The sequence below is a fragment of the Podarcis erhardii genome (genome assembly GCF_964252035.2).
Source record: "Podarcis erhardii genome assembly, chromosome: 12".
NCBI classification, from domain to species: Eukaryota; Metazoa; Chordata; class Lepidosauria; order Squamata; family Lacertidae; genus Podarcis; species Podarcis erhardii.
Genome location: NC_138513.1, coordinates 11947355 through 11961197, shown reverse-complemented (window position 1 = coordinate 11961197; position 13843 = coordinate 11947355). Strand labels below are relative to the sequence as shown.

At 41.5% G+C, this 13843-nt stretch overlaps 1 protein-coding gene across 1 annotated transcript in view; it reads left to right on the top strand.

Annotated features, from left to right (window-relative positions):
• The window catches only part of PTPRN2 (protein tyrosine phosphatase receptor type N2), a gene marked incomplete at its 5' end in the record, with an annotated part of 436031 nt that overhangs the window by 156219 nt on the left and 265969 nt on the right, over positions 1 to 13843 (top strand). The window contains one exon of the mRNA XM_081881778.1: positions 4272 to 4336. Within this exon, the coding sequence (XP_081737904.1) occupies positions 4272 to 4336 (65 nt within the window). The remainder of the gene's footprint in view (positions 1 to 4271; positions 4337 to 13843) is intronic.

Here is a 13843-nt window from a genome sequence, read left to right as displayed (position 1 = left end):
TCGCCACCTGGTGGCACAATGTTCTATCGTATATATGACGCATATAAATCGCTTTTTCTTTACCAGTCTATCTGAGTCCATAGTCTCACTGCATCAAGCACAGACTAGATGTACTTCTAGTTTATTGGGTAGAAAGGGGAAACAGGAGGCATGAACTAATATAGAACAAGGGACTTAAAGGAACATCGGATCTGGGTCCTGGATGTTTGGGACCGTTTATTGTCAAGGTATGAAAAAGTATGGAAACTACTGCTATATTTCAGTTAGTGAAATGCAGTATAAAGGCTAGAATATTGGGTTTGGACATGAGAAATATCCGTTTAGCTGTGAAGCTCACTCAAAGATGTTCAAAGAAGGATGACCCAGGAATAGGGCAAGTCAGTATCTCTGATTATGACTTTCCTCACAGGGCTCATGTGAATTAAGTTATTGAGATTACTTCACGTTAACTGCTCTGAGAGTAAAATATAAATGGTGCTTGAGGAGGCTTGAATATCTGAAGTTATTAATATGTTGTTCTAATACGTAATTGATTACTAATACATATATGGCAACTGGAGACTCGTGTGAACTCACTCATGTTGTTCTCTGGATAATATTTTCTCAGTGTCCATTTTCTCTTTGTACGCTCCCCATTTTACACATGGAGCTATTCCAACTTTTACTCAGTACTCAGACACACTATTGACACATACCAATAGCACACATCTCCATAGTCAGCATTCATATATTGATTTAGCAAATGATCAGTAGTTTGATGAGCACAGCAGAGGAGCAATGTTTTTCCACACCCTCATCTGCCTCTCGGCCTTGTATTGTAAAATACTGAACACTAGGCATGTTCATAAACATTCAGTAACCTGTCAGCACTGGCATCAGTGACTAGGAAAGTTCCATGAGGAAGCCAGAGCTCTTACAGCAATTGCCATGGGAATGTCAAATACCACAGCCTGTGATTATGTTAAGTTTTCTTCTTTTGTCAGGTTTATCTGATTTGAGGAGTAAATTAGCAGGAAAACACCTCAATATCGTGGTGAAAGGCCTAAAATTTTGTCCAAGGCTTGCTTTGTCTGGTAGGAACTATGTATAAATAGATACATAGTATTGGCAGATAACTTCCATTTTCTTACAAATTTGTGTAATATCTGTGAAACAGAGCGAATTCAGGTTGCAGTATTTTGCTGACGTATATATAACATATTGGAGACAACGTTCACTTTACACATCAAACTTGAAACTGATGGGATTTGAGTGCACCTTCTTTTTAATTATTCCAGTACGTAAAAAAACTAAGTTGTTTAGTACATGTACCAAACCAATGTGATCACTGATGTAGATGAAAATGCATTTATATATACTGCAAGAAATACGTAGGCGTTTACACATTGAAATCATTATTCTCTCAACAAGGCTTGCATCTTAATCCCCATCCCAGCATTGATTCTGAGCAGCTAGGGAGAGTTGAGTCACGTCTTTGCCTCAGTTTGCCCTTCTCTCTGTACAAAGGGGATTTAATAATATTTACTTAGCTATCTCTCTGGGGAATTGTAAGGATAAATAAATGGACTGATGTTAGTTGAGTCTTTGAATGCGTGAAGCACTATATAAATAACTAAATAGCAATACTGAATTGAATTATCTATCAATCTACACTTCTAGGCTGCAGTCCAGGAAAGCTCTTGAGCATGCTTGAAAGCAAAGAGAGTAAAACATTTTTGAAGCACTAGAAATAAGTGCAAGAACAAGAATGCAAGGGGAGTGTTCAAAAGTTTATGGGATTAAGAAGACTGGTAGAAATGGGCAAAGAGCTGAATTGTCATGGCAAATTCCATATCTTTAGACACTGGGGCCATCCCCACCCCCAGAAAGAAATGAACAAGATTGTCACCTAAATGAAGTTCAGTCCTTAGGCACGGAGACCTCCATGTGATTTGTTGCAAGAATATGGGGCTGACAGTAGTCTTCTGACCTAAACAGATTTCAATGAGGGTATGATTGAATGAACAAGTGCCTCCACATGAGGTGGGGTGTATACAGTGGGTCCTTGGTTTATGAACTTAATCCATTCTGGAAGTCTGTTCTTAAACCAAAGCATCCTTAAACCAAGGCATGCTTTCCCATAGCAGCGGGGGACTCAATTTACAAATGGAACACACTCAACAGGAAGCGGAACATGTTCTTATTCCAAGGCAAAGTTCACAAACCAAAACACCTACTTCCGGGTATGCAGCGTTCTTAATTTAAGTTGTTCATAAACTAAGCTGTTCTTAAACCAAGGTACCACTGTATATGCTTGCTTGCTTGCTTGCTTGCTTTCCTTCCTTCCTTCCTTCCTTCCTTCCTTCCTTCCTTCCTTTCTTATATTAAAATGTATATCCCACATATACAAAATAACAAAATAATCACCTAAGGTAGCTTACATTACATTAGGGTAAAGCAATATAACTGTTGGGTTTTAGCATTGTAATTTGGTTAAAAGAATAAATACTAGAAATGGAGAATTCCCTAGATGAGGTTTAGGGCAAGTACTCTTTGGTGAGAGAGCCTCAGCAGAGATTTTAAAATCACAGCACATGTAGTAAAGTAAAGTGTGGAAATACAGGTTGTTAGACCTTTACAATATCCCTTTCTAAGTCACTTTTAAAACTCTCCACTTATCTTAGTATGGAAAGAGACCATATGTTTGGTAAATTTACTGACAAACTCTTCAGACGTCAGATTTATGTGCTTTTCCATACAGCAGATAGACAACACAGGCAGCAAAACCTAGCTTGGTTTCAAAGTGGTAAATGTTTCTAAATTATTTCTATGGAATGACAAAGATGGCTTGCTAAAGCCATTCATTGTAAGCTTGGAGCATCCAGCTTAGATGTCTTTACTGGTTGAGTTCACAGTGGAAAGGGAGAGAACAAAGAGTTTGGTAACCCTTCCAAGGGTCCTGGCAGGACAGCTTATTCTATGGTCTTAACCCCTTCATGAATTGAGTTAAGCATGTTGATTATATGAGGCTAGATATATCCCACAATAACAAAGTAAAATAAAATATGATCAAGGATGAACCAGCAATGACAGAAACTTAGAATCCTGCCTGCAGTCAGGAGGGGCGAGACTGGTGTACACAGTTTGTCCTCTCTTTTGAATGCTGGAATAGAGCATTAGACAGGATTACAATCCAATGAAGTAACTAAGTTTTGAAAGGCTGTGGCCAGGTCTAACTTCTCTAAGAATGGATGCCATTGATGAACCATACAGAGCTGGCCATTGCCATCACCTCTTGACCCAAGAGCAACACTACATTCAGGAATGCCTTTCAAGTGTGAGACTTGTTACTTTAGGAAGAGTGCAATTCAGAACAGAGCAGGCTGGACACTTCATCTAAACTCACCAGAACCCCTGACCAGCAGTATGATTGACCCTGGTGTATAAAATCAGCAGCTTTATCTGATATCTACCAGATATGCAAGAACACCAGCAGACTCATGTGGTCCAGCAACTGATTGCATGAGGACTGAAGTCTCAGGAGGACACCATATCTTTAAAGTACATTTAGCACACATTTTAAAACATATGGCTTCCCCCCCAAAAAACCTCCTAGGAGCTGTAGAACTACTCCCTTGCAGAACTACGTTCACAGCACCCTTTACCAACTACAGTACCAATAATTTTGAGGAGAAGACATGTGCTTTAAATTTATGGTGTTGATGTGACCCAGTAAGTGGATGGACTCTGATATTAGCTGCAAAGCCCTGTGGGTCATGGTGGGGGTGCCTTCTTGGTAATGGCTCCCTGGCAGAAGAACATCCTCTGCCAAGTGTTTTGGCTGTCCATCTTTCGGACCCAGCAGAAAACATTTGTCTGCCTCTATGACTTTTGAGTGCTAATATCTATATATAGAACTGTATGTGGAAATTCTATGATTTATATATTGTTATCAGACCTGAGGTGATCTGATGGACAGGATATGAACCCTATTAATTAGCTGAAAACTCTGTTTCTTGGTTTATGTAATCCTATGTGACAATTAGAGCCAGTTGGTCTAAGAACTTGAGTCCAGGTTCAAATGTTTAGCTATGGTTTAAATGATTAGCTGAGAGCACATTTTGATTCCTCAACCCATCCCTGTAAAACTGAAATAATCCAACTGACAGGGATTCTGTGTGGATGAATGTGGGAAAACATTTGGCATCTCAGCAGTGATGAAAGTGTATGATGCAAAACCCTTTCATTCTCAACTTTCCTTTAACACTGCCGTTCTTTAATTTTCCTAACAGCTGACAACAAAGACAAGCTTGAAAAAGCAACAGGACTGAAAATTTTGCAGATTGGCATGGGGGAGGTAGGTGACTGCAGTACATGTCATTATCTAAAATGCTTGATTTGTTATTTTATAAGATCCTAGATCTTGCGGATGTTCGTATGTGAACTGTGTTAATCATCCTAAGGGCTTTTAAAAATTCTGATTATTAGACTGTTGTATCTGTCATAATACAATATCACATTCCACCTACCACATTAGTAAATCTTTGTGGCCTTTAAGAAATAGATTTCCTAGCTTTGTAGTATGTCAGGAGCAAAATCCCCTAGGACGAACAAAGCAATTGATGTGTCTGATTATTCCCACCTGGTTTCACTCAAGTTCTGCTTCATCTCAAAATCCGCAGGGACCTAAATTTGACGTATTTGTCCTTCCAATATGTAGATGAGCCTGCTTGTGAACTGCTATTTTTTTTTAAAGTATAAATATAACACATTTCTAAGTCATTATACTCACATCACTAGGCAAAAAATAAATAAATCAGAACACAACCCTGTACTGATAGTTCATCATTTACTAATGAAGATTTTCCAGAACTTTCCATGAATTACACCAGATTGTAAATTCTGGTGTTATTTTTACAAAGATGTAGCAAGCCACTTTTAGCATTTCTACAGAAGTTTATTCCCCTCCAAGAGATAGGGGAATCCCCACTGTTCCTCTTACACTGTTCAGGTATCCCTTGTAATATTTTTACTTCTAAATGACTCGATAGCATGCACACTTACGTTGTCTAGGTTACGGAAGACCTGTCCTCAGATCGCAATAGAATAGCAACCTTTATTTCAATTGCAATGCAACCTAGAACATGACTTGCCTGAAAACCAAGCAGTGTGTGTGTGTGAGAGAGGAGGAGTGGCAGAGAAATTCAACAGGGACAGGAAGTGGACCCATCAATTGTATCCTTGCATATGTAAGAGATAAAGTGCTCTTGATAGTCAGGAATTCATTGTGATAGGTGGATCAAGAGCTCCAGATAATCAGCTGGGATTGCAAGGATGTCTGAAAGCATCTGTGGCATATTGGAGGCTCTGACTGCCCAAAGGAAAGCCACCACAACCCTACATGCTTTCCAACTATTCCACATCCAGAGTTTCTTGTATTGCAGTGAAACAACAAGCAGCCACATCTGGGAGCTTTGAAGTCCTATCCTGCGCATGCTTACTAAGGGCCAAACTGTATGTGATGCTCAAAAATCACTTGCAGTTGTGGCGAATAGCAGATAAAGGGGACTGGCCAGGTTTAGGACTATCACATGCATGGGAGACGGCTGTCTGCTCCCTTCACTGTTGATCCTGACAAAAGCATAAGCCGCTATTTGAAATTATTGGTTCCAAAGATCAGGGTCCCAGTGGCAATGGCTACCATTTAAAGTGGGAGAAACATGCAAACAGCTTCCAGTGAGGATTGACTCTAAAAAGCACATCTTGTTTGGTTAAATGAGACTTAATCCCAAGCAAGGTTTAAAGGGAGTTTTTACAGAATCAGGGATACAGAGTTCTTGCTGCATTTTTTTATTTGCAAGGTGGACGTTCTTGGGGAGAATGCAGCTGGTAAACAAACAGTGGGCAGAGATGCAGTCTCTATACATTGCGTGTCGAGGCCCCCAAGCCACCCCTCAAAATAATTCACAATTCACACATAATTTTTGTTTAAGGTTTTTGGCATAATTTTGGCCACAACTTTATTAAAATACATAATCTGTGAGTGGTTGCTTAGGCATTGGTTAAGACTATCTGTCCCCCCCCCCCCCCGCCTGGGACAGAACAGACTTTCCGAACTCCCTCGGAAGCCAGTGAAGGGAAAACAATATTGGGGATCAGTTGAACTGAGTGACAGTCCCTCACCGCTCACCCAACCTGCTCCCCAAGGCTTGTCGGCCCTGGTCCCATTTCAGGGCTTGGACGAAATCGTGGCAAGCCCCTGGATTCCTTTAACGGAATTCCCTTCCACACCACCATTGGAGGGGCAGGCCCAGCCTATCCTTACCTCTCCTCCACCAATTTTTATAACCAATGCCTAACTGCAACCTTACAAGTTGTGACGAATTGCTAAGTAGTAGGCAAAAACCAAATGGCACCAGCCAATCAGTCAAATGGACAAAATTCCTACTAGGCCCCTGCCCCAACGGCAGATGCCCCGTGACAGGCATAGCAAGGTCAACCGGAACTCAGGGCGGGCGGGTGGGTGATCCGATGCACTCAGCGAAAGAGAAAGCAAAAGCTGAGTGCCCAAATATTTAAAGCCTTTGGTCCCACCCACCACATTGCAACATGCAATTTGCCCCAGCAACCCGGCCATCCAATTGTTGCCCCAGGACAGCTCACTTTTACCTGCCTGGCAACAGAGGGTTGGCTTGGCAGACCCTACCGCAACACATGCTCTTATTTCAGGGAGAACACGCTCTGTAGTGGGGAGGAAAGACGGGTTTGTTCCTCTTTTAATTAGATAATCTGTTTTCTGCTGGATTTAACTAGTGTATTTTTTACTTATCAGCATATTTCAATGTTTTATGTAAACCACTTCAATTTCCTTTAAGAAGCGGGATGTACATAAAATAAACAAGCAAATGCATGAACATTAAAGTCTGTGATTACTTGTGCTACATCTTGTACATATATGTTTAACACGTGCACCAAACTTACACATGTATGCATGAGCTGTGCATTTAAAAATGCAGTTCCAGTCTTTTATTTATTGTGCTTCATACTTCAAGTCATGACATATGCCTGTCTTATTTCATGTGTTCGGAGGGAAGGCTCCCTGACGTAAGGAATTGTTCCTTGACATATATAGCTAAGCACGTAATTCGAAGGCAGCAACCTTAGCAGACTTACCTGGAGGTAAATTCTATTGAAATCGATAGCGCTTGCTTCCAGATAATGTGTTTAGGATTGGGGTGTTTGTGGGAAAAGTAATTAACCCTTGGGCATTTAAACAGGTTAGCAGCTTTCCAGATGCAATTCTGATTTTACTGAAGTCATTGGGATTGCTTTTCTGAACTGGCGTCTGTGCTAGAAGGTTACAGAGCAGGGAGTTTTTTTTCTACAAATGAGTGTGTGCCTCCTGGAGACAAGACTGTGAGATTATTATTTGCGCTGATGTAATTAAGCGAGGAAATTTGAAGCATAGCACATAATTGTGAAAACACGTCTTCAAGGTATAATGCGCCTGTGTATTGCGGCTCAAAGAAAATTAGTAACAGTATCACAAACAGCAAGTATTCACAGTCGTGTCACGGTGTCTTATTATGTAAGTCCCATGAGATTTCAACCTTCACACATACTGATAAAAAGGGTAGAACCCTTGGTTCAGATGACCCAGACTTGCCACCAGCATTGCTAGATCAGTTCTATCAAAACCATACTATTTGCATTCTCCATACAGTAATACTTAAGAATTTATTAAAATGTTCTGTGTTTTTTTAATGACCATTAATGTGCACATAACAGGTCTAGTTTGTCCTGTTTGTTTGGAGCCTTTTTAATATATATATATATATATATATATATATATATATATATAATCCTTACCTTTCTCCACGGAACTCAGGAGAGCAGCAGGTTGTATCCCATATTCATCATACTCGTACTCTGTGATGTAGGTTAGGCTTAGAGACAATTACTGACCCAAGACTGGGGTGCAAGTGGCGCTGTGGTCCAAACCACAGAGCCTCTTGGGCTATTGACCAGGTAGCAACTTTCAAATACCTGGGAATAACTTTTCAGGAAAGGGTCTCGTGGCACCAACAGATGAAAAACGCCATTGCCAACGCAGGAAGGGCCAATAAAGCCCTTACAAGATTTTTTCATGGGAAAGGGGGTAAATACGTTCCGGCGGCCTCCCAGGTTTTTGCTGCAAAAATACTCCCACAACTCACTTATGGATCCCAGGTTTGCAGTTTTAAAAGTTTTGCGCCTATGGAGGCATTTCAAGCAAAATTCTATCGGTGTTTATTGGGGATCCCCCCTTGTGTATCTAATATAGCTGTCCGCTTAGAAGTTGGACAACCACCCGTTAACGCGCGGTTGTGGATTCTAAAGATACACTATTGGTTAAAACTTATTTTTTCCCCGGCCGGTTTGGCTCCCTTAACACTCTTAGACACCTTTCATTCTACCTGGAAAGCTTCCCTGTTTGAAAAGATAAGAAGCTTGGGATTCTCCCCGCAGATCTTGATAGCGGCAGGATATGAGAGAGCCAGAAGTCAAGTGCTCCAACGCATTAGGGACATAGAGCTGCAATGTCATATGGGCAAAATGGATAAACATGCCACAATTAGAGACTTTGGGAGAGGGTTTTCACCCACAAATTATCTGGCTGATTTACAAATACCTAAGTACAGACACTCCTTTACCCTGGCCAGATTTAACGTTCTGCCCTTTGCCCTGCTGTTAGGCAGATATGAGGGCAAACCATATGAGTCACGTGTTTGCCCATGTGGCTCATCAGAAGTGGAAACAAGTTTGCATGTATTGCTGCACTGTAGTTATTACGAGGATCTACGCCTGACCTTCATTGCCCCAGTTCTACAAAAGCTTAAAAATGAACCAGAACTCCAATGTAGAAGATAAGGTTCCTGAAATCACGATCAATGTTGCTAAATTCTGTGTAGCCGCTATTAGGCGCAGGAAACAAGAGCTTTCCAATGTCAACATGCAGGCGAAGGCAAATACTTAATTTTATTCATGCTGTCTAATTTTAAATTGCTGTTATGGCCTAATCTGTATTGAAATTGTCCTTTGTTTTTTCCGGTGTTATGCTTCGCTGACTAGCTGTACGAGTTAATCTGGTCTGTGACCGTTTAATAAAAATTTGATTTGACTGACCCAAGACTAGGATGCAAGTGGCGCTGTGGTCCAAACCACAGAGCCTCTTGGGCTTGCCGATCGGAAGGTCCGCAGTTCAAATCCCCGCGACGAGATGAGCTCCCGTTGCTCTGTCCCAGCTCCTGCCAACCTAGCAGTTCAAAAACACATCAGTGCAAGTAGATAAATAGGTACCACTGTGGCGAGAAGGTAAATGGTGTTTCCATGTGTTCTGGCTTCCGTCACAGTGTTCTGCTGCGCCAGAAGCAGTTTAGTCATGCTGGTCAAATGACCTGGAAAGATTTAAAAGAAGCTGTCTCGGTTTTTGATTTGATCCCAGAATGTCCCACATTTCCTTAGGAAGTCCTTACTTTCATTGGAGAAATGTTGGAGGGTATAGAGTTATGTGACCCCCAAGCAAAGAAGATAGGTAAAACTATATTACCTTTGGAACTCATCTGAAAGCAGCACTGTATAGGGAAGTTTTTAGTGTTCCATGTTTTGTGATGGTTTTATATATGTTGAAACCCCCCAGAATGGCTGGGGCAACCCAGTCAGATGGGCAGGGTAAAACTATTATTATTATTATTATTATTATTATTATTATTATTATTATTGACTAGGATGTCCCTATTTTCATTGGAGAAATGTTGGAGGGTATGGAGGTGGTCTTTGGGAAGGGAAAGGCCAAGCACAAGTTAGACAATAATGTGGCAAGAATACCAGCCTATGCTAATCTAAGGTCTATATGCGAAAGTACCTATGGAATAGAAGCCTGCCTGTGCATATTTACCCCAAAGCAAGTCTCAGTGGGATTTATTACTATGCAAGTATGCACAGGATTGCAGATATTCAAATGATACAAGGGCGGCAGTTGTTCCAGCAATCTTGCTTAAATCAAGCATAAAATGATCTGTGGAAACATATGCCCCTAGTCCTGCAAACACTACAGGTATTATCTTTATTTGAAACTGAAACGTGACAATGACTTCCAGGAAGACTCTTCTGTGATTAAAGCTAATCACACGCCCATCCAGTGCAACTCCCTCTGTCACTTATCAAAGTGTTTATCCCCCCTTGAGTACCTCACAGAAGAAGTATTTTGACTTGTGACTGACAGGTCGCAGCTTCATCTCTGAAACGGGTTGTCTCCTGTAATCTCTTCTCTTATCTTGCGATTCAAATATCTTTACATCTGTTTTCATGCACGTTTTGCATAAGGAAATGACAGGGAGCTATGATAATAAAAAGTTATAAATGGCTCCTGAAATTCAGAGGCAGCTATCAGTTTATTCTGATACGTGTTGTGCTCTTGAAACATTGCGAAAAGCACAATAGTGAAATGTCATGTTGCCTCATGAATCCCTCTGTATCGGAATAGCGTGTGTGATTTTTAAACTAGCAGAATTGTGAAGTGATTGAGCGGTTGCTATGGTAGCAGCAGTAATTCCTTTTTTCTTTTTTTTTATTCAGCAACATGTAAAATGAAAGAGGGAAGGTATATGCCTTGTGGCTGTGGGAATGCATATGTTCTATTTTGCTTTTGTTTGGGCTATTTAAATAATAATAATCAATACACGGAACATATGTTAATCCAAGTTACAGTTTGTATTTGGGCTTGACAATGTTGTTGGTTTTTAACCATAGACTGTCCTCTGAAAGGAAGCAAATTGCTAAAAGGGAAAGGCTAGCAGAAAACCTGTTGGCTGCATGTTGAAACATGAACACAGAATTAAAATAGAGGGTGTTTTGTTTTATGATCCAGTATGCCGTACAATATAGACCCTGGTTGCAAAAAACGTGCTATGCTTATGCATTGTTTGGGGAAATTACTAACCTGTATGGGGTTGCTCCACCAAAGATTAAAAATGACTGACCTCAACCTTTATTATAATGGCTTTGGTGAAGTGGAAGATAGCTGATTCGTGAGCTTTTGCACCCTTTTTCTATGTGCACAAATCTTTCTCACAACTTCTAAAGAGGTGGATACTGTTCTTTGGATTGTAAATAGCCATACAGAATATTAACATACCGTAGTAATCAGCTGGGAGACCTATTGAAGTTAATGGACCTTGGTTATTCAGGTCTATTAATTGCAGTGGTTGAGTATGACTGGCACTGGATACAACAATGTTGTATGTTGTGTATGTTATAAAGGTACCAAATGTTGTTGATGGTTGTGTATGTTATAAAGGTACCAAATGTTGTTGATGGTTTCTGTCTGTCTTGAGAGAGAATGGAGTGTGCCTTCAGGGGGGGGAACTCAAACCACAGCATTAACAGCCCAGAAGTGACCTCCATGGGACACAAGCCTGGCAGTTTGTGTGGAGGTCCTGGGCTCCCTATTTCGGCCTTGCTAATGTGGTCCAAAGGAAAGCAGAACAATGTGTTTTGCTTAGCTGCAGGAGTTGCTGGAAGGAGGCATCCAACTGTCGTAGGGACTCCAGTCTGGATTTGTATAGTGTTTACTCCTTAGCCTTTTTTTTGTCCCAACGATTTTCCACAAGGCAGCCAAGGTTTAGGACCAGAGTTTTCCTTCTCCTAGATGGGCTACCTTCCTATGCTGATGAGCCCCATCTCCCCCACACTTCTCTCTACAGTATGTGGAGAAAACACTTCTTGACCATTGGACCCACTATTGGTCTCATTCACTCAATCCATCAGAACCTGTCTTCACATACAGGGGAAGACTCACCAAGGATTTGAGACCCATCGACTACCCTGACCTGGTTTAACTGGCCAGTCAAAGCTGTTTCCCAGGGCATGACCACTGTCACATGCTGACAGCTTCTGAGAGCCACACGTGAGAGCTGAGTGCAGGGTGGGGACCAAAGGTAGACAAAGACAAACTACCCCAAAAGGACCATGACATGCCCCCCATCAGAGGTACTACCCTTCCCCTAATACCCCATACACCCTAAGGTACCAAATGACTGCTCCAACATTAGTATTTATTTTAATTCTACTGGTCTTTCCCAGTCCTGTGGTTCTCTAATTGTCAAAGAGGCATTGCTTTTTTCTGTCTTTAGAGCATGTCTTTTATCTTCAGTGGGAACTATCTACCACTATAAAAGAAATAACTGAGCCCTTCAGGCAGTATTATGCTTTTGATCTCCTCCATAAATCTCATTGTTATCAGAGTCCTGCTATCATCAAGTTGGGGGAGAGTGGAGTTAAAAAAAACCAGTTTTCGGAGGCGTACCTAGACCACAGGCTGGGCAGTGTAATGTAGGGAGTGGAACTCTTATTATAGAACTACTGGCCTCAGCTTAGTGACACCACAGAGCATTTTATTATATTTAGGCTTAGGGCTGGATCACACATCCACATCTGTGACCTGCCAACTGCCTGAAAAAGAAACCATAGGGAGGCTGCTCCGTATGGCATGTCTTTTAGTGTTTTTAAAATTATATTTCTGCTTCAGGAGAACCAATGCGTACATTATAACTTCTTTATAGGCTCGGGTGGTTTTTCGCCACACTAGCTCAGACTGCTAAAATGTGGGTTTTCTACTATCATGGGAAGTTGGGTCATGGCTAGCTGGGTGCAGGTTGCCTCCATGCAGTTGCATTTTCAAAGGGCTTCCACCCCATGGCGTTCACACATTCATAAGACTTTGTAAGCCTTTTGTGGGAATTCACTGAGATGAACTTCAGGATCCTTCCCCCAAGTTGGAAGTTTTTATTGTTCTTGTTGTTACCTTCAGTGGGTGCAGTTCAGTGGTTTTAGACTGGGCTTAATGGCTTTACAAGGCCCCCTCTTTAGATGTTTTTTTGTTTTACTTCACTTTGAAATGTCCTGCTGCATCTGGGGGGCCCCTCCCTTGCTCATTGTGTTGAGTGGAATCCTGGATGTCAGCTCCAAAATCCTGTTCTGATGGTACCACTGGTGAAGATGGTTACGGTGATAAAGAATTTAATGCCTTCCATAGTTCCAGTTACAGATAGGTAGCCGTGTTGGTCTGCCATAGTCAAAACAAAACAAATTCCTTCCAGTAGCACCTTAAAGACCAACTAAGTCAGTTCTTGGTATGAGCTTTCGTGTGCATGCACACTTCTTCAGATACACACAGATGTGTATCTGAAGAAGTGTGCATGCACACAAAAGCTCATACCAAGAACTGACTTAGTTGGTCTTTAAGGTGCTACTGGAATGAATTTGTTTTGTTTTAAAGAATTTAATAATATTCATTTTTTTATCACATATATAAACCTGATATTAACAACAATAGGTCGTATGTAGAAGTTTGTTTAGGTGCATAACTTGGCCCTCCAGGTGTTGTTGGACTATAGAAGAGAAGAAGAAGAGTTTGGATTTGATATCCCGCTTTATCACTACCCAAAGGAGTCTCAAAGCGGCTAACATTCTCCTTTCCCTTCCTCCCCCACAACAAACACTCTGTGAGGTGAGTGAGGCTGAGAGACTTCCAAGAAGCGTGACTAGCCCAAGGTCACCCAGCAGCTGCATGTGGAGGAGCGGAGACACGAACCCAGTTCCCCGGATTACGAATCTACCACTCTTAACCACTACACCACACTGGCTCTCTATAGCTTTCATCATCCCAGACCATTGGCCCTACCAGCTGTGGCTTATGGGAGTTGGAGTCCAACAAAATTTGGAGGGCCACAGGTTCCCCGGCCCTGACTTAGAGAGTGCTTCTTCCCATTATGAGCACCTTCTTTGCTTGTTAGTATAATCTCAGGCTCCTTCTTGGATCGTG